The sequence below is a fragment of the Macrotis lagotis genome, chromosome 1, assembly GCF_037893015.1.
Source record: "Macrotis lagotis isolate mMagLag1 chromosome 1, bilby.v1.9.chrom.fasta, whole genome shotgun sequence".
In the NCBI taxonomy this organism is placed as follows: domain Eukaryota; kingdom Metazoa; phylum Chordata; class Mammalia; order Peramelemorphia; family Peramelidae; genus Macrotis; species Macrotis lagotis.
This window is the reverse complement of record NC_133658.1, coordinates 157,744,735-157,764,444: the sequence shown is the minus strand read 5'-3', so window position 1 is coordinate 157,764,444 and position 19,710 is coordinate 157,744,735. Positions and strand designations below refer to the sequence as shown.

Sequence of the window (19,710 nt, the reverse complement as noted above, 5' to 3'; positions counted from 1 at the left end):
AAATCTATAAAAACAGATAATGGCCTTGGATATACTTCTATGGCATTTAAACAATTTTGTCTATATTAAATATAAAACACATCACAGCCATTCCTTATAATCCCATGGATCAATTCTATAGTTGAGAGGAAGAATAGGTTGTTAAAAATGTTCCCACATAAACAGAAAAGGGGGAATGTGGGGGAGCAGATATTAGGCACACTTAAATAAAGCTTTATATTCATTAAATTATTTGACTTTGGATGATAAGAATAAAACGTGGCTGAAAAACTTTGGTTACAAAATTACCATAGATATCATAATAAATACTCCTAAAAAGTACTCAGAATATTGTGGAAGGGTATCAAAGATGGACATTGGAAAGGACTTGATCAATTACTTACCTGGGGTCGAGGGTCTGCTTTTGTTTTGTCCACAGATGAAGAAACTGTCTGGATGCCAGAAAGGAACATCAGACCATGCAGGCCAGATGATCAAGTAATACAGAAAATAAATAACTTACAGTTAAGAAATTAATAAAGAAAGCATAAGAGAAGGAAGGACAGAACACGCAAAAGGAAAACACAACATGGACTTATAGAACAACTTGTAATGCTTATATTAATCATGAACAATTTGGGGACTGCAAAAGGAACTGAATATTGGACTTATAGTAAAACTTTACCATGGAGAGAAAAGTATGACTGAAGTTGTTTTGATAGGGGAAGCTGAAAATTATTTGGGATATAACAAAGTTACTATTAGAAATATTAAAGAAGAGATGCTGAGAAGTTAGGTATAATTTTTCTGGCTTAAATAGTATCACACCCCATATAGAGGAATTTATGATTATTACTGAGAAAAAGAGGGGAAATAATATTAACTGTTACAATTGTATTATTTGAGCATGTGTATGTAAAGAAGTGATGAATAAGGAAAAGATAGAAGCAAAATATACTCAGGAATTGTCAGAAAATGTTGCTAGGTTAGAAATTCAGAAACTGAGATCATTAAAGGCTCAGAAGATGATGTTAAGAAAATCTTTATCATTTGATTAATGCATTTTGTAATGAACAATTTGTGATAAGGAAGAAAACATAGATTTGAGCAAGAAATTGTATTATTGGTTGCCCTCTCCACCTGTAATTGGTATGGTTACATGGTATTGTTTCTGTTTTCAGCTTTGTTGTAATTATGATACTGATCATTTGTTGTTTGTCTCTCATTTTAAAAACTATCTTTGCTCTAAGTAAGAGTGTGAGTTTCACATTCAAGATGTTAAAAGCCAAAGGATGGTATAAATTCAGTGCTGATCATGTTTTTGGTGAATTAATTTAGTGAGAGGAGAACCTCCCGTCTGGAAGGTTTAAGAGATGTATTAGTTGTTTTGTAGTTGGAGTTATCATGTTTATATCTTTCATAGCTTCCTCTATCACTTGCTATGTCTGTATCTAATGTACAAATTGTAAGGTTGGGCTTCCAAAAACAGTTAGATATTGATAAGCAGCTTTTGCAAATATTAGAGGGTTTGAAGAAGACAGTAGTGTCTATAGGAGATGAATTGGATATGTTAGAGTTTAGACAGATACTTAGTTGTGAATATCGATACACGCAAATTTGTGTGACCAGCCTGGAGTATAATGATACTCAATGGGAATGGAATAAGGTTAGGAATCACCTAAATGTATTGTTTGGGAATTCTACTATATCTTTTAGTATTGATAATTTGAATATATTGACTAAAAACATCCAAATAGCCTCACAGTGAGACTTGATTCCTGAAAAAGACAGCCGATAAAATAATTAAATGGTTTCAACATCCTACCCTCTTCAGGCATTGGATCCAATTATGTCATATTCATTCTCTTGATGTTTCTACTTTGCTGTTTTCCAAGTTTTATCAAAGTATTTTTTTCTGTAACCAAAGCTACTATATATGCTATCAATAGAATTCAGTATTATATAACCTATGTTGGAGCATCAGGCTGGGCAATTGTGAGCTTGTTGTGTAAACAGAAATAGGGGAATATGTTGATGGCTGCTCAAGTGAGTTTGGGTTAGAAGGTCAGTTATGACTAAAAAATCTAAGCTCTGGTGACCCTCAAGCTGAAGGCTTTCCATGGAACTCTGATATGATAACACAACTGTGTCATTGTGGTCTCACTTGTTGATAGGCCTGTTTCCGAACTTCTTGACCTGAGTTACGTGCTGCCCAAATTAGAGTTACATCATTGTTTTTATCCTGTATGCTAATTTTGTGGTTTTCTGCTATAAGAACTATTTGATACTTTCAATAAATGACTCTGCTAGTTGTCCTCTTAAGCACCCCCACCCAAGTGTATGCCTGTTTCTTTTCTCTCCTAAGCTGAATGAATCCCCTGGTGGACAGAGTAACTCAACAGGTTTTCAGTAAAAGATAAGATTTCAGTTGGGATTTAAAGGAAGTCCGGGAAGAAGTCAGAAAAGTCAATAGGCAGAGGTAAGGAGGGAGATCCTTCTAGGCATGGGGACAGTTGTCAGAGAAAACACCCAGAATCAAGAGTTGGAATGTCTTGCCCATAGAACAGTGAAGAGTCCAGAACCAGTAGATTGAAAAGATTATGGAAGGGTGTAAATTATAAGAAGATTAGACAGGAAGGAAGGATTAGGTCATGAAGGGTTTTGAATGCCAAATTCAGTAAAGAGACTTGAGGTAGACAGACCCACCAGGAGGCTACAGCAACAATTCAGGTATCAGATGATGAGGGTCTGTGGAAGAAAAGGTAGAAGGAGACAGGGAAAGAGTTGAGCATGATGGTTATGTGAACCTGAAGGACAGTAGTAGAGAAGGAAACATGGGAGGAGTGTTTAGAAGTAAAGACAATGAGTTTTGTTTTGGACATTGTTGAATTTTAAGATGTCTACTGGACATCAGTGTGAGATGTCTTTCTAAAAGGAAGATAGAGATGTGAGTTTGGAGGTTAGTGGAGAGACTCAGATTGGATAGGTAGAATTGAGAATCATCAGTAAATGGATGGTAATTAACTCCATGGGAGCCAATAAAATCACCAAATGAAGAAGAACAGAGGGAAAAGAGAAGAGAGTCCAAGAGAAAATCCTGAGGTTTGCCTATGGTGAGGGGATCTAGCAAATGAGACTAAGAAGGAATAGTCAGATAGGTAGGAGGAGAAAGTGGTGTCTTGAAAACCAAGAGAAAAAGAGTATCAAGGAGGAAAGAGTGATCAACAGTCAAAAGCTGCAGAGAAAAGGAGATAAGATGAAGAAAAGGCCATTGGATTTGGTAACTGGGTTTAGCTACAAATGACAGAAGAGATTCAGGAGTTAGTTATAGTGGATAAAGGAGACAGAATAGAAAGATATTCTACACAACTAACCACCCTTGAATTGAATCTGAGGGTATATACACTGGTCCACATTAAAGAGTGTTTTATATCAAGAATGTCCTGGGGTGGCTAGTTGGAACAGTGGATAAAGCACCGGCCTTGGAGTCAGGAGTACTTGGGTTCAAATCCGGTCTCAGACACTTAATAATTACCTAGCCATGTGGCCTTGGGCAAGCCACTTAACCCCATTGCCTTGCAAAAAAAAAGAATGTCCTTCAAACATGAATAAATATATTCTGCCTGAAATATTGTGGTTTCTAGTAAAAAGGACATATTACATTATGGCTAAAAACTACAATGAAAATTAATACAAATTGTAGATTTATATTGAGAGAAATGATTATTAAGGAATCAATTATTTAGATTAACTTTTCTAGCCTCATGATTTGTTCAAAAGAAAGAATAAGTTTCTTTGAGTTAGATGCATAAGGTTTGGGGATTCTTAGATTAGGAATTTATTTTGTCACTAAGAAAATACTTCCCCCCACCCCTGGTATACAGAGAATCATCAGGCTCAATGTCACTTTTCATTTCATTACCTTTTGACTTGGGTATTACCTCCTCTTGATAAGTCAAATTATGTGTGAGGGAAAAGACACCTGATAACAAAAGTGTATATGGAGGGTGCAACCCAAGGGAGGTATCAGAGTGGAGAGAACTACTAGGTCTTTGGCAGGTCCCTCTAAAAACTGCTTCTAAGCCCAAATTTGTTGAAAATTGTATCTTTGTACTTTCTCTCACATGTTTATAAAAATTTACAGTCACAAATGGTATTAACATTAGTCCTTTTATATATTTAACTTCAATTCTCTTTTAGATGCATTTTAGCAAGCCATGGCCTTTAACAATCTGCTATTTCTTATGATTTAAAACTCCAGTCCAGTGGTTGGCAAAACTATGGACCAAATCTGATCAGTTGCCTATTTTTGTACAATTTGAAAGTTAAGAATAGTTATATTCTAAATCAAATTTTTGTCATATTTAAAAGTATAAAAACCATTTTTAGCTAACTGGACACACAGAAAAAAAGGCTGCTGTCCAGATCTGGTCCTTGGGCAGTAGTTTGTCAATCCCTATCCTTGTCTAAATAGAGCTAAATACTAATTGTTTACAAAAATCAAAGTTTAAAAAGTAATTTAAAATGTCATCTTCTCTGTTTAAAATTAAAATTATTACCTGTATTCTCTGATTATGCAAAGGCGATTCACTGAACATGTCATCGTGATCATCCTTAGGTAATTGTTCTAGGAAATCTCTCTTCTGTTTTCTTTTTAGAGGTCCCATTCTAGCAGTTATCCTTACAGGTTGGTTTGTATCAACTCCTGTGCCTTCAATTCAATGCAAAGATTTAGATAAGAATTTGATTAGTCATGCTATTAGGTCTAGAAAGTTAATAATGTTAAAAGAAATCTAAAATTTGCATACACATACAGTAAACTCAGTTTCTGATGACCTGCTTCTTCCTCTAATACACTATTCTATGTTGAAGATTGGTATTCTATTGATGCCATAGTCTATAATTAGGGAGTTGAAAGGCAGAAAAGGAGGATTGTATAGGACTTCTATAAAGGAGTAGCTATCAGCAAGAAGGATATAAAGTTCTTTATAAACTATAAAACACTAAATAATCACTATTCATCATTATAGAAATGGAACAAAGGGAAAAATGAAACAAAGAGCAATAGGGTTCTTATACATATTATAAAATTTTTTTCTCATGTATTAATTATGTTGGTAATTTAGTTATCACCAGATAATTACCAAAGTGTATAAACCACTGATTTCACAGTGGTATAAAACATTAAATTATGGTAGAGCCATGAGCCAAAGTTTAGTATCATTATACCCAATTAATAAATAAATATTTATTGAGTGACTACTACGTGTTGGACACTGTTCTAAGAGGGCAGTTAAGGCAATTCAAGCAGCCAACAATCTCATCTACTTCTATACATGCTGCCTCTCCCTATATATCCAGTTAGTTCTTAGCTTCTTGGAGAGGTTATGTTCTTAACACTGGGGGAAGCTATTAGCTAAGTTCTGGAGATCTCAGACTGACTTTAACTACACTAAACAATGGACCAAATATCAGCCCCTCCTCCTGGGTCAGTATATAGAACTGGGGCTGATGTTAACAAGAAAAATTCTGAGGAGAAAACTCAAACTAAATCAGGTTTTAAAAGACAATATCTGTAGACTAGATTCTCTCTAAGGTCCTTATCAGTTACAAAATTCAAAGATTTCCAGAAAATGGTTTAGCTTTAATTAGGAATAAGGAAAACAAAAGCTAAGTATCAAAAGGAGAAAAATATGCAATTAAACAACTGAGTTTTCAAATAATTCAAATTTCTAGCTGTATAATAGCTACCTTGGTTAATCTGCCCTACTGAGACCATGTAAAATCTATTACTGGATTGTAAGGTTACCATTTGAAACTTTGGAGTTGGGTACTATTTTCTTGATGGCATGTTTCCGAGAACCTTTCCCTTGGGGCTCTTCCAAATGCTTCCTCTTGAATTCCTCAGCATTACAAAGACCCATAGTTGAGGCTACATTCAACCGGAAACCATGTTTTTGCTTTAGCACAGGTGACAAAGCTCTATGGAAGACCAAAACCACATACACTTTTTAAATTAAGAAGATTAAAGTAGGTGAAATTCAAATAAGTGAATGAGAACTATCAAAACTTTAAGACTTATATTACTTTTCTAAATCCTGTTTGTCTGTTGATAAATCATATAAATAGCTGATTCTCTCCCTTTTATAAATATGGGTCAAGAAAGCAATTATATCCTCTTCCTTAACTAACTTCCTTAACTATTTCACTTAATAATTCCTTTTGTTTTCCTTAGTAGTAAAAGAAAACTACCTTGACATGCTTCCTTAACAATAGTCCTGTTCATAAGTATAAACATTTTTAAAACTTCCCTTTTCCTTTCTATCAGCTATTTTAAGATTTTCCTCATAGATCCAATTAAACCAACCCATTAAGCAATTATGTATTCCTAAAGTTACCTTTATCTATCTTGAAGATATAGTACTCTAAGTAAATATCTATTTATTATTTGTTTTTAGCTCCAGATTCCAATCTACTATAGAAGAATTTCACTATTATGTTTTCTTTCATTCTATTATTTTTTTAAAGAACCAACATTTTATACAAAAGGCTCAACAAAAATTCAGAGAAATAAAAAATAGTAAAATATTAAATCAAAGTATTTACCCTTATTTAAAATATATAATGCAGATTAAGAGAAGAGGAAATAAGGAAATAAACTCCCTTTAAAAAAAGTCTGGATTTACAAGTAAAAAAAATAGGAGTTCTGCTAAATCCCTTTTATGACATCAATATGGTGCCGATACCTAAACCAGGAAGAGCCAAAATAGACAAAGAAAATTATAAACCAATCTCCTTAATGAATATTGATGCAAAAATCTTAAAACTTTAAACTTTAGCAAATAAGGACAGCTAGGTGGCTCAGTGGATAGAGCACTGACTTTGGAGTCAGGAAGACATGAGTTAAAATGTGACCTCAGACATTTAATAATTACCTAGCTGTGAGATGTCTGGCAAGTCACTTAACCCCATTACCTTGAAAAAAAAAACTTTAGCAAAGAGATTACAACTAGGAAAATATATAATGATCAGGTAGGATTTATACCAGGTAGGCAGGGATGATTCAAAATAAGGAAAACACTCAACAAAATTGAACTTATCAATAATAAAAACCAACAGAAATCATATAATTATCTCAATAGTTGCTGAAAAAACCTTTGACAAAATACAACATTTCCCTTGGTCTAATCCCTCAGACACAAAATGACTACTTATATGGGCATGATGAATATGAGTGTACATGTTCAAGTGTGACTGGACTGTTCAATGCTGTGGTGGGGGGGGGAATAAAGGGGATGTGGAAAGGGTGGTGGAAATATGTGCAAATTATGAATATTCAGGTGGATTGAAAAGCTTTCATGATATGTAGATGGAAAAATAAAAATAAAAATCCAAAAAAAGCTATTTACCCTTGAAACTTCTGCAACTCCTTCTCAGTCCAGTTATTCTCTTTAATTAAATCTGGAAAACATTCCAAAGGCTGCTCCTTTGTTCTTCTAGACCCCATCACCTCTGCTGATGAAAACTTCTTCCTGTCACTAATCTTCTGAATAGTTTTGCTGGAAGAAGAGGTAGGTTTCTTGAAAAAATCATTTTTATTGCTCTCTTCATTTTCATGTTCTAATATAACTTGACTTTTACTAGTATCTTTCCTTTTGGATTTTAACTGGTCAACTACTGTTTCCTTGTTATCTTTCTGCCTAGTTTTCATGCCAAGTTGAGTCTTCTTTTTGAACTCCTCTTCTGTTTCACTTTCTTGATTAGAGATCCCTGTCAGTTTGGTTTGAATTTTGTGAGATGGAATTTTTCCAAAAGGTTCAATTCTCTTCAGTCTTAATGACTTTTTTATCTTTTTCTCAGAGTCAGAAGTAGAATTCTGTTCCTTTGGAGGTGATGGTATTTTCATTTTCTGGTTGATGGTGACTGGAGCATATAGGCCATTATCTTCTCCATCCTCATTTTTATGTAATAAGCTACTTCCAAATGTCTTTTCTAAAGACTTTAACAATCTGTTGCTTTTATTCTTCCTAAAGTCAGTTTTGTTGCCACCATTTTCTACTTTATTCTTTGGCAAAGTAAGCTCTGAGATTTTTCTTATAGTGTTATTGGACAAATTATGATCTTTATGCTTTTGCTCCAGTATTTTTCTGGAACTCATTGGTGTTAACATGATAGAAAGTTGCTTTTCTATATTATTCATACATTCCATTTTTTCTGTATCTGGAAAAAACTCTTCCCTTGAAGACTGTGTATCACTGGGCTTAATCAACTCTTGGATGGTGTCTTTAATTATATTTTTTCTTACTTAAAAAAAAATTAAACACTCATATACATTTATACATGCACATTTAAATTAAAAAACCAAAAGTTTCAATGTATTTCATAACTAATAAATAAAATATCTGAATCTTAAGAAAATTGAAAGTTATGTTATTCAAAACCATATGTGCTATTGAGCAATATGATACCTTAACATTTGAGACAAAAAAGGAAATATTTTCCTTTCAAAATTAGACATATATTTCAAGTCTATATTTTAGGAACTAATGAATAGTTGAATAAAAAAAACATCTATTGAGCATAGTATACTATATCTATATTATACTATTCTATACTATAGCATAACACCATGTAGAGTACTAGTGAAAAAATTCAAGACAGTTTCTTTTCTCAAAGAATTCACATTCTAATGGAAGGAAACAAAACATATAGGAAGTTTCAGTTCCAAGGCAGATGGGAAAGTCTTTAGGGTACAGCAGCAATGTAGGTGGTAATTTATATCCTTTAGTTTTATTTTCAATAATTTCAATAATAAAATCCTTCAGTTTCTGATGATGAACCATGTAGACTATTACCAAATTGGTCAAAGTCAGTTTAATCTAATTCTAAGTTACATAAGAATTAATAATTATTGCAATAGTGTAATATTTTAAAAGAAATTTAGTTTTATTAAAGTATCTAGTAAAACGGGCTAAGAACATGTTAAAAAGAAGTTATTGCTAAGGGCAATTGTGAAGAGCTTAAGACTAAAACCAAAGTTTTTATTATTTTTTATTTTTAATTATTTTTTTAATGAGCCTTTAGTTCAGCACCAGCTATCATAACTCTGTAACAATTCTGTCACTTCTTTTATCAAGATTTTCCCATATATATCTTAAAAACAACATAAAGCCCTCTTGTTTATCTTAACTGTTTCATATTCAGGTTGACTCTTAGTTCTTCTCCCTCTGTGTAAGCTCATCCTTCATAACTATTTTACTATGGATACACCCTCCCCTCCAAGGCTGTGTTAAGCTCTTGTTCTTTCTTTCTGTACTCTGTCTTATTTGGTGATCAGCTCCCCTTAAATCCAATTATCACTTCTATGCAAATGACTCCCAGGTCTATATATCCAGGACTGGTTTCCCTGAAGAACTCCAGTCCCCATTCCCCCAACGTTGAATGGACATTTGGAACTGGATTCCTGTAGGCTTTTCAAGTGCCTTCAAATCCTCCCCTCTTCTAAACTTCTGTATTACTCTAAAGGGCACCACCATCTTTCTAACACCTAGGGATGCAACTCAGATGTCAATCTTGAAAATACATACTCTAGCACTCACCTGATATTTCCAATCTATCACTAAATCTCATTTCTATATTCACATCTCTGGTGTATGCCCATCCCTGTCTCTCCACTCAATTTGCTTAGACTCTTATCAACTGTATCTAGTACTACTGAACTACATTAGTCTCTCATTTTCACGTCTTTCCCCAATCCAATTCATCTTCCCCACAATTTTCACAGTGGCTTTCCTAATAGACATGACTATATTATCATCATCACTCTCACCAACTTCAGTCTAATTAAATAACTTATAGACACAAATGCAGACTCCTAACTATTTTAAGCTCTTCATCATCTGATCCAGTCTACCTTTCCAAATCCTTGTAAACATGATTTTCCTCTATACTCTCTAATTATATTGGCATACTTGCTATTCCTCACATAGGAGACTCTATTCTTTGATTTTAATCTGTCTGTTCCTCATGGCTGGTATGCACTTCAAACTCACCTGTGATTCATGGATTTGGTATCCTCCTGCCCAAAACTATCTCATATACATTTTATATATATTATGCATATAATTCTAGATTTAAGCTGTATCCTCTCACTAGAATGTAAATTCCTTTAGAGCAAGATCATAGATATATACAGACAAAAAAGAACTCAAGAGATCTTTTGAGTTCCAATCCTTCATCTTTCAGTTAAAGAAACTGAGGCCCAAGCAGGTTAAGAGATTTGCCCTAAATCATTTAAGTGTCAAGAGTTTTGAACACAGTTCTTCTGCCTACAGAGCCAATATTCTTTCTGTGGTACTTCACTACCCCCACCTCATTCTTGTCTCAATTTGGAGTCAAAGGACATCAGTTCCTGGCTCCCCTGTTTACTTCATGTTATGACCTTGAGGAAATCATCTTACCCCTTTGGGCCTAAGTCCCATCTAGAACATGAGAGAATGGACTCAATGCTCTTTAAGGTTCTTTCTACTCTACATCTATGATCTTATGCCATTCCAACCTCAGCCCATCCTTAGTTTTAAATCTTAACCATGCCTTTAGGAATATGCTGATTTCAAAACATTTGAATTTTTTCAACAAATAACAAAAATAAATTAAATTAAGCTCCTACTATAAACACCAAGGACTTGAAGAATAGTCCCTGCTCTTGAAGAGTGTACAATCTAATGAGGAAGGGAAACCAAAATATACAAATCAAGTTATGTACAGAATAAATAGGAAATAATTGATGGAAGATGGACATCTAAGTGGTGCAGTGAATAGAGGATGGGCTTGAGTTAGGAAGACTCAATTTCCTCACCCGTCCCACCTTTCCAATCATCTTACATCTTACTCCCCACTGTGGACAATCAGAAGCCGTCAAAAAAGCCAAAACAAACTACATCCAAAATCCTCAAAGCAAAATAAGGTTGCAGGCCCAAAAGACTTCCTGGGAGAACTCGAGAAAAGATTGGGAAAAGAAATGAGAATGATGCAACAAAATCATGAAAGAGTAGTCAACAGTAAAGGAAGCACAAAATAATACTGAAGAAAATAACACCTTGAAAAGCAACAACAACAACAACAAAAAAGGTCAAATAGGAAAAGAGGCATAAAAATCCTACAAAGAGAATTCCTTAAAAAGTTGAATTGGAGGGGCGGCTAGGTGGTGCAGTGGATAGAGCACCGGCCCTGGAGTCAGGAGTACCTGAGTTCAAATCCAGGCTCAGACACTTAATAATTACCTAGTTGTGTGACCTTGGGCAAGTCACTTAACCCCATTGCCTAGCAAAGATTTTAAAAAACTGCTTAAAAGTAGAAATGACCAAATGCAAAAATTCATTAAGAAATGAATTCCTTAAAATGTTGAATTGGTCAAATGGAAAAGGAGGAACAAAAGCCTTGGAAATTAGTATTGGGTAAGCAGACACGGATGGTTGCATGAGACATCAAGAAATTAATAGAACAAATCAAATGAATGGGAAAAAAAGCAAATGTGAAATATCTCATTGTACAAACAACCCTTCTAGAAAATAAATTGAGGTGAGATTATTTTAAAATTACTGTACTATATGAAAGTCATGATCAAAAAAAGAAACTTGATATCATAATATTTAGGGGCGGCTAGGTGGCACAGTGAACAGAGCACTGGCCCTGGAGTCAGGAGTACCTGAGTTCAAATCCAGCCTGAGACACTTAATAATTACCTAGCTGTGTGGCCTTGGACAAGTCACTTTAAACCCATTGCCTTGCAAAAACCTAAAAAAAAAAATTTCAAATTTCAAAATCAGGAAAATTTCCCTGATATCCAAGATCTAGAAAGGAAAATAGAAATTTCCTGAAAAGGGTCCTAAAATGAAGAAATTCAAGGAGAAAATATTGCAAGCAGTCAGAAAGAAACAATACAAATATCATAGAACATAGAATAGCACAAAATTAAGCAGCTTCTTCATTCAAGGATTGGGGGGCTTGGAATATGATATTCCAGGGGCAAAGGAACTAATATTACAAACAAAAAAAATCACCTCCCAGCAAAACTGAGAATAATCCTTTGGGGCAAAAATGGATATTTAATGAAATAGAGGAATTTCAATCATTCCTGATGAAAAGATCAGAGTCTTTTCAGACCAAAATAGAAATTCTGACTTTCAAACACAAGAGTCAAGTAAAGCATAAAAAGGTAAATGGAGAAATCACAAGGGATCCAATAATTTTAAACTGTTTACATTCCTGTAAGAGAAGATAATACTTATAATATCTAAAAACTATTATTATAAGGGTATTTAGGAATATACATATAGACAGAAGGCACAGGTGTGAGCTATGATGGGATAATATCTAAAAAGTAAATTAAAGGTTGAGAAATAGGAATGCACTGGGGAGAAGGGGAAAGGAAAAGATCAAAGTAAATTATCTCAATAAAAGAGGAACAGAACAGTGAGAGGAAGATAGAAGAAAGCACTTGAACTTTATATTCATTGGAATGGAATAAAATACATATTCAGTTAGGTATAGAGCTCTAACACCTTACAGGAGGTAAAGGAGATAAGAGAAAGGGTGGGGTGACCGATAAGCAGATTAGAGGAGGCAGTATTCAGAAGCAAAACACCCTTGTGAATGGACAGGGACAGGTTGAAAGAAGAGAGAAAGAGCAGGATAAACGTAGGGGAAAAACAGGAAGGAGAGAAATACAGTTAGTAATCAAATTGCGAAAACATTGTTATGGCAAATTTCTCTGATAAAGGCCTCAATTCTTAGCTATATAGAGAAGAGTCAAATTTATAAGAATACAAGTTATTCTCCAATTGATAAATGATGAAATGACATAAACAGTTTTCAGACAAAGTAATCAAAGCTACCTATAGTCATATAAGGAAATGATTAGAGAAATGCAAATTTAAAAAACCCTAAGCTACCACTCCATACCCATCAGATTAGCTAATATGATAGAGAAGAAAAAATGACAAATATGTGAGGGGTTATGAGAAATTTGAAACACTAATGCATTATTGGTAGACAGCACCATTCTGGAGAGCAATCTGGAACTTTGCACATAGGGTTATGAAATCCTATATGCCTTTTGATCAAGCCGTACCACAACAAGGTCTATATCACAGAAAGATTTTATAATAGGGGGCAGGGGAAGAATAACCTAAATGTACAATATTTATAGGAGCTTTTTGTGGTGGTTAAGAATTGAAAAATAGAGGAAATGTTCATCAATCAGGGAATGGATGACCAAGTTGTAGTATATGACTATGTATGACCAGGGTTCAAAAGAACCTTGAAAGAATTACATCAATTGATGCAGAGTGAAGTAAACAGAACCAAGATAACATTAGATACAGTAACAGCAATACTGTATGATAATTAACTGTACATGAGCAGCAATACAATGATCCAAAGCAGTTCTAAAGGAGTTCTGATGAAAAAAACCTCCTAAGAAAGAACTGATGGAAATCTGAATGAAGACCTGAAACATTTTTTCAAAATCTTTTTCAGGTTTTTTTGGAGCATGTGTTTCCTTTCACAACATGACACTAGTTCTGCAAGACTGAACATGTATATTTATATTAAATTTGCTTGCCTTTCAATTGAGGGGGTAGGGGATAGAAGGAGGGAGAGAATTTGTAACTAAAAAATTTTTTAAAAGAATGTTGAAAATTGTTTTTGAGTGGGATAAAATCTGAGATTTCTTCAGTAAAATATTATAGATTGAATTTGGTTAACTATGTGCCCCACCTCCCTTAACAAAGCAAACTCCTGGGGTATTGGTGAAGAGTCAATTGACCTCACCTTATCTGTTGATGTCCCAAGAATCATTGAATTCCTGTGGCTAAAGAGATAATCTGGTTTTGGTTTGAATTTTATGTTCTTTTCCCTAAATTACTTTGTTTGGTTTGAATTTTATGCTCTGTTCCCTTGGGTAGTTTTCGTGTTTAGATTATAAGACCACATTCCTCATTAACAAGGGGGGGGGGTGGAATCAATTTAGGATAAATGTGATTCTTGGAACTTTCACTTTTGCCTCAATTTCTGTAATTGATTGTGGCCCCTTCATTGAGAAATGAATAAAACTTTCTCTTCATACCTTGAGAGATCTCCAAAGTTTTTTTTAAGTGGCATTTGTCCCACACATTTTTAAATGAAATTAGGGGGGAAAATAAGCAAAGACTAAAACAAAGAAGAATTTGCCTTATTGATTACTCTTAACCAGGTAACTGGCAGGTTTGGTTTTTTTTGTTAAGAATTGGAGTTTTGGGGACAGTTAGGTGGTACAATGGATAGAGCACCAGCCCTGGACTCAGGAGTACCTGAGTTCAAATCCAGCCTCAGACACATAATAATTGCCAAGCTGTGTGACCTTGGGCAAGTCACTTAACCTCATTGCCTTGTCAAAAAAAATTGTAGTTTTTCATCCATTTTGTAATATATTATATTCTCGATCTCTTCTTTGGTCATAAACTTCTCATTTTATAGATCTGAGAGACAGATTAATCCTTACTGACTTGTCACCACCTTTTATGACTAAATCCTCTACCCATTTTGACCTTGTTTTGGTAGAGGTGTGAGATATTGTTCTAGCCTATCTCCTGCCATACAGTTTTCAAGTCAGCAGTTTTTGTCAAATAGTGAATTTTTATTCCAGAAGTTAGACTTTGGGCTTATCAAATGGTACATTACTACAGTTATTTATTACTGTTTCTTTAGTACTTAATCTATTTCACGGATCACTTCTCTGTTTCTTAGCCAGTACTAGACAGTTTTAATGACTGCCAATTTATAATATAGTTTAGATCTGGTACAAACTAGGTCACCTTCCTTTCAACTTTTTCCATTAATTCTTTTGATATTCTTAACCTTTTGTTCCTTCAAATGAATTTTACTACTATTTTTTCTTTGAAATTTTTTTTAGCATTTTCAGTGGTATGGCACTGAATAAGCAATTTAATCTAGGTAGACTTGTCATTTTTATTATTATGAATTATTAATATGACATTTTTCTAATTGCTTAGGTCTGACTTTGTGTGAAAAGTGTTTTGTAATTGTGTTCATATAGTTTCTGAGATTTGTCTTGGAAGGTAGATACCCAAGTATTTTATGTTGTCTACAGTTATTTTAAATTAAATTTCTCTTGCTATTGGGCTTTGTTGGTAATATACAGAAATGCTAATGATTTATATGAGTTTATTTTATATCCTGCAACTTTGCTAAATTTGTAATTCTTTCAAGTAGTTTTTTAAGTTGATTTCCTAGTAGTCTCTAAGTATACCATCATCTGTGATGACTGAAAGTTTTGTTTCAGCATTGCCTATTCTGATTAATTCAATTTCATTTTCTTTTCTTATTGATAAAACTAATTAATATAATTCAATTAACAATGGGGATAATGGGCATTTTTTTAGGTTTTTTTCAAGGCAAATGGTGTTAAGTGGTGTTAAATGGTGTTAATATATAAAAGTAGAAAAACTTTTGCTGTTTTGATCTAAAACTGTTGTCATTCTATGGCTTAAGTAAGAGTTATATTGGTATTTTGAAATTATCATGTATAAGATTAAATTCCTGAAGAATTTCATTTTCTTTTTAAGATCAATATAAGCTGGGGCAACTAGGTGGCATAGTGGATGGACCACTAATCCTGGAGTCAGGCAAATGTGGCCTCAGACACATAATTATCTAGCAGTGTGACCTTGGGAAAGTCACTTAATCTCACTGTCTTGCAAAAACAATAACAAATAAAAAAGATTGATATAAGCATATTTGGGTAGAAGTGAATAAAATTATGAAACAAAAATGTTCTACTACCCTGATGAATAAGATAATGACATCTGTAGTCATCTCCCATCAAATGGTAGAAATGGATATCCTCCCAAATCAAATGATGAATATTTAAAAAAGCTTCCCTTCTAACTGATGCTAAGTGAGATAAGCAGAACCAGAAAAACACTGTACACCCTATCAGCAACATGGGGGTGATGTTCAACCTTGATGGACTTGCTCATTCCATCAGCACACCAATCAGGGACAATTTGGAGCTGTCTGCAATGCAGAATATCATCTGTATCCAGATAAAGAGCCATGGAATTTGAACAAATTTCAAGGACTATTCCCTTTAATTTAGAAAAAAAACATATCTTATTGCCTGATCTTGTTATCTCTTAGACTTTTTGTTTCCTTCCTTAAGAATGTGATTTCTCTCATCACATTCAATTTGGATCAATGTACAACATGGAAACAAAATAAAGACTGACAGATTGCTTTCTATGGGGGGGGGGAATGAGTAAGATTGGGAGAAAAATTGTAAAACTCAAAACTCAAATAAAATCTTTAAAAAAAGACTAAATAAAAAAAGCTTCCCTTCTAATCTATATTTTCTGTCATTTTATTTTAACTCTATGTTTTCAAGATTCTTACAATTTAAGGATTCACAAAAGAAAAAGTATCAAGTCTGTAAATCCTATTTTATATTTCTTTTCTTTCTTTCCTTTTTTTTTTAGTTTTTGCAAGGCAATGGGATCAGGTGACTTGCCAAAAGTCACACAGCTAGGTAATAAGTGTCTGAGACTGGATTTGAACTCAGGTCCTCCTGACTCCAAGGACAGTGTTCTATCCACTGCGCCACCTAGCTGCCCTCCTTACTCTATATTTCTAATAGGAAAAAGTTGGTTTTTCAGCCTCCAGATAAGAATTATGAATGTTGTCTTTATGTGTAAAAAATGTCAATCTGCCATGCCTATGACTGATCTCTTCCATCCAACTATTGACTTGATCTGTGCCAAGATTACCTTGTCAACTTTGTAAATAGCACGAATAAATTCTTTTACTTGGTCATCAAATCACAAGTTAAGAGACATCTTCACAGAGGAAGAGACAAATCCTATGTTTGTTTGTAAACATTCCCTCTACAGCCTAAGTGGGATTCTTATCTCTAGGAATTTGAAGTAAATTTTATAGTTTATGAGAGGATCATAATGTGGAACTATGTCTTCTATATGAAATCTCATTGGTGGCCTAATTCAGTTTTATGATTCATTGCCCTTTTTGCATAAAATGTCCCCAATATTTTGTGTCATGGTAGGTATTTTTAATGATACCATTCACCCATGGATTTGGTAAGATCCTAGAGAATAAAACTAACTTTTTGTTATTTCATTTCCAGCCTAAGAAAATTATGGCTAATACAACAAAAAATGCATTAAAAATAAAATAAAATGTTTTATAAACTTAAAAAAGCCACTAATACAGAATAATATACTTAAATACTTAAGGTATTTAAGGAATAATTTTGGCCTAGACAATTTAAAAATGGTCACTTAACAGATCTGAAAACATTTAAAAATTATAGTAAGTAAAATACATAGGTTCATTTCAAATGTACTGGGAGAATTTTACCTCTCTTTAGACTTTTAAATATTGTTTCATTTATTTTAGCTTCATGATTTTTGGTTTTCTTTGGAGAAGTCATCTGTTTACTTTCATTTTTTGTAGTTGATTCCTTAAAAAGAAAATTAATGAAAATAATTTTCTATCATTAACACTAAGAGTATCACCCTAAATAGAAAGCTCAGAAAAGTTTAAAAATTATGTATAGGGTATAGAAATTAGCAGATTTCCATAGTTTGATATCACATTATCTCCATTCAACATGTCCTCAGTAGAACTAAACCAAAAAAGAAATCATTTTCTAACTACTCCATCCCTTGGAATCTTCTATCTCTGAAACAGTTTCTTTTTCTTCTCCTGATTTACAAGAAAGTTGCCCCCCCATTAGCTAGAGAAGCCCAAGGTGGAAGTAAAGTAAGCCCACTCAAATTTCCTAATGCAGGGGTTCTGAACAAGACCTTGTTTTTAAAAGTGTAAATTTCAATATTAATTGCTTTAACTTTGTAGTCCTATATATTTTATTATATGCATTTAAAAATGGCATGGGGGCAGATAGGTGGCGCAGTGGATAGAGCACCAGCCCTGGAGTCAGGAGTACCTGAGTTCAAATTCAGCCTTAGACACTTAATAATTACCTAGCTGTGTGGCCTTGGGCAAGCCACTTAACCCCATTGCCTTGCCAACCCCCCCAAAAAAAAACCTAAAATGGCATGAGGAATTTTCCATAGATTTTATCATACTGATGAAGGGGTGTCCAGGACACATACACACACAAAAAAATTAAGAACTCTTGTCCTCTGGCTGTACCCTGGAGCCCATCTGTTATCTAATCCCAACTTCCTTTTGTTGAGTTATAAAGGGTAGAAACAAACAGCCAGAAACCACTAAGGTGGATGAACGACATCAAGGAGGTTAACACTCTGGTATCTCCTTACATTTATAGCCTCTGATTCTTAGTTTTTTTCAGTGAGGTTATGCTAATAAAAAATGAAGTCTTTTTTAATATATATATATATATATATATATATATATATATATATATATAGAGAGAGAGAGAGAGAGAGAGAGAGAGAGAGAGAGAGAGATGTAAACTGAATTTCTCTGTTAACAGTACATGAAAACTACATTATATGCTACATCCCAACCATCTCCTAGTCTTAAAATAGTCAAATGTGGGCAAAAAGTACTAAATATTCAACTGAAGCTAGATGTCCATTTTCCTCATTTTAAAATCAAATAACAGTCTATAAAAAAAATTACCTCTTTAGATAGGTAGTGTTTTCCTCCAGTTTGGAAAGTGACATTCATTTGATTATCAAAATTATTATGGTTGCCATAACCCAATTTTAAAGGTAATATTTTATGATGCTGGTCAGTGAGAAACATGTTTAATTCTGTAGCTCTAGGTAAAGTATCACCTTCAACAGGTATTTCTATGAGGACAAAAATAAAGATTTTATTAGCAATAAGATTTTAATGTATAGTGTTTCCTAATAGAAGACATGTCAAATGAATACATATAAATATTACAAATCAACAAATAATTTATTGGAATGGGACAATATTCCTTGAAGACTTTTCCCAATAAAAGAAACTTCATTGATTCCTAAAAAAAATTATAAGATACCATGCTTTACAATTTGTTAAAGCTTTCAGACAACTTATGTCATATCATTCTCTTGCAAACTACCAAGGAAAAGGGGATTTCTGTACACTGAGAGTTATGAATTTTTAACCCTCTTGTCCAGATTCAATGATTTGGTGTTCAAAGTAAAGGATTAAATCAGTGTCCTCATCTTTAAAATGAGGATAATAATAATAATAATTGATTATCCTCTTTCACTAGGTTGTTATAAGTGATAAATGGTAAAAAGCACATTATAACCTATAAGAAACTATTCAAATGTAATGTATCTGTAACTATTTATTTAAATGCTAACAAATATAATTCTATTTTACTTATATTTCTAAGGAAAATTTGTTAAAATTTGTTCATTTTGTTGTCTTGTACAATAGTAACCAAGCTGTCAACAAAAACAATTTACTTAAACATGGACCTGTACTTCTTGGAAACGTGAGAGATGTTTTAGAAGAAAAACTTCTCACAATAACTATAAAAACTTACATACTAAGAAACTGCTAAAAGAATCTGATTCAAGAACTGAGGACCAAAGAATAAAACTGAAAAATAAGATGCTATTCAAATGTTACCAAAAAATCTTAATAACACTGGTAGGATAAAAACAGAAATCAAGATCCAGAGAAATATGAGATATAATGCACAATCTCAAGCTTAGTTAAATTGTTCCA

The 19,710-nt window shown here is 33.5% G+C and overlaps 1 protein-coding gene across 2 annotated transcripts in view; it reads right to left on the bottom strand.

Moving 5' to 3' along the window:
• The window catches only part of LOC141504311 (mis18-binding protein 1-like), a 59,412-nt gene that overhangs the window by 12,333 nt on the left and 27,369 nt on the right, over window positions 1-19,710 (bottom strand). Inside the window, exons 9-14 of one of the 2 annotated variants that reach the window (XM_074209249.1) lie at window positions 18,661-18,833; window positions 17,410-17,512; window positions 7,389-8,283; window positions 5,789-5,961; window positions 4,539-4,690; window positions 384-431 (exon numbers count right to left, since the gene is read on the bottom strand). In XM_074209249.1, the coding sequence (XP_074065350.1) occupies window positions 384-431; window positions 4,539-4,690; window positions 5,789-5,961; window positions 7,389-8,283; window positions 17,410-17,512; window positions 18,661-18,833 (1,544 nt within the window). The remainder of the gene's footprint in view (window positions 1-383; window positions 432-4,538; window positions 4,691-5,788; window positions 5,962-7,388; window positions 8,284-17,409; window positions 17,513-18,660; window positions 18,834-19,710) is intronic. The other variant, XM_074209250.1, reaches the window with a different exon arrangement.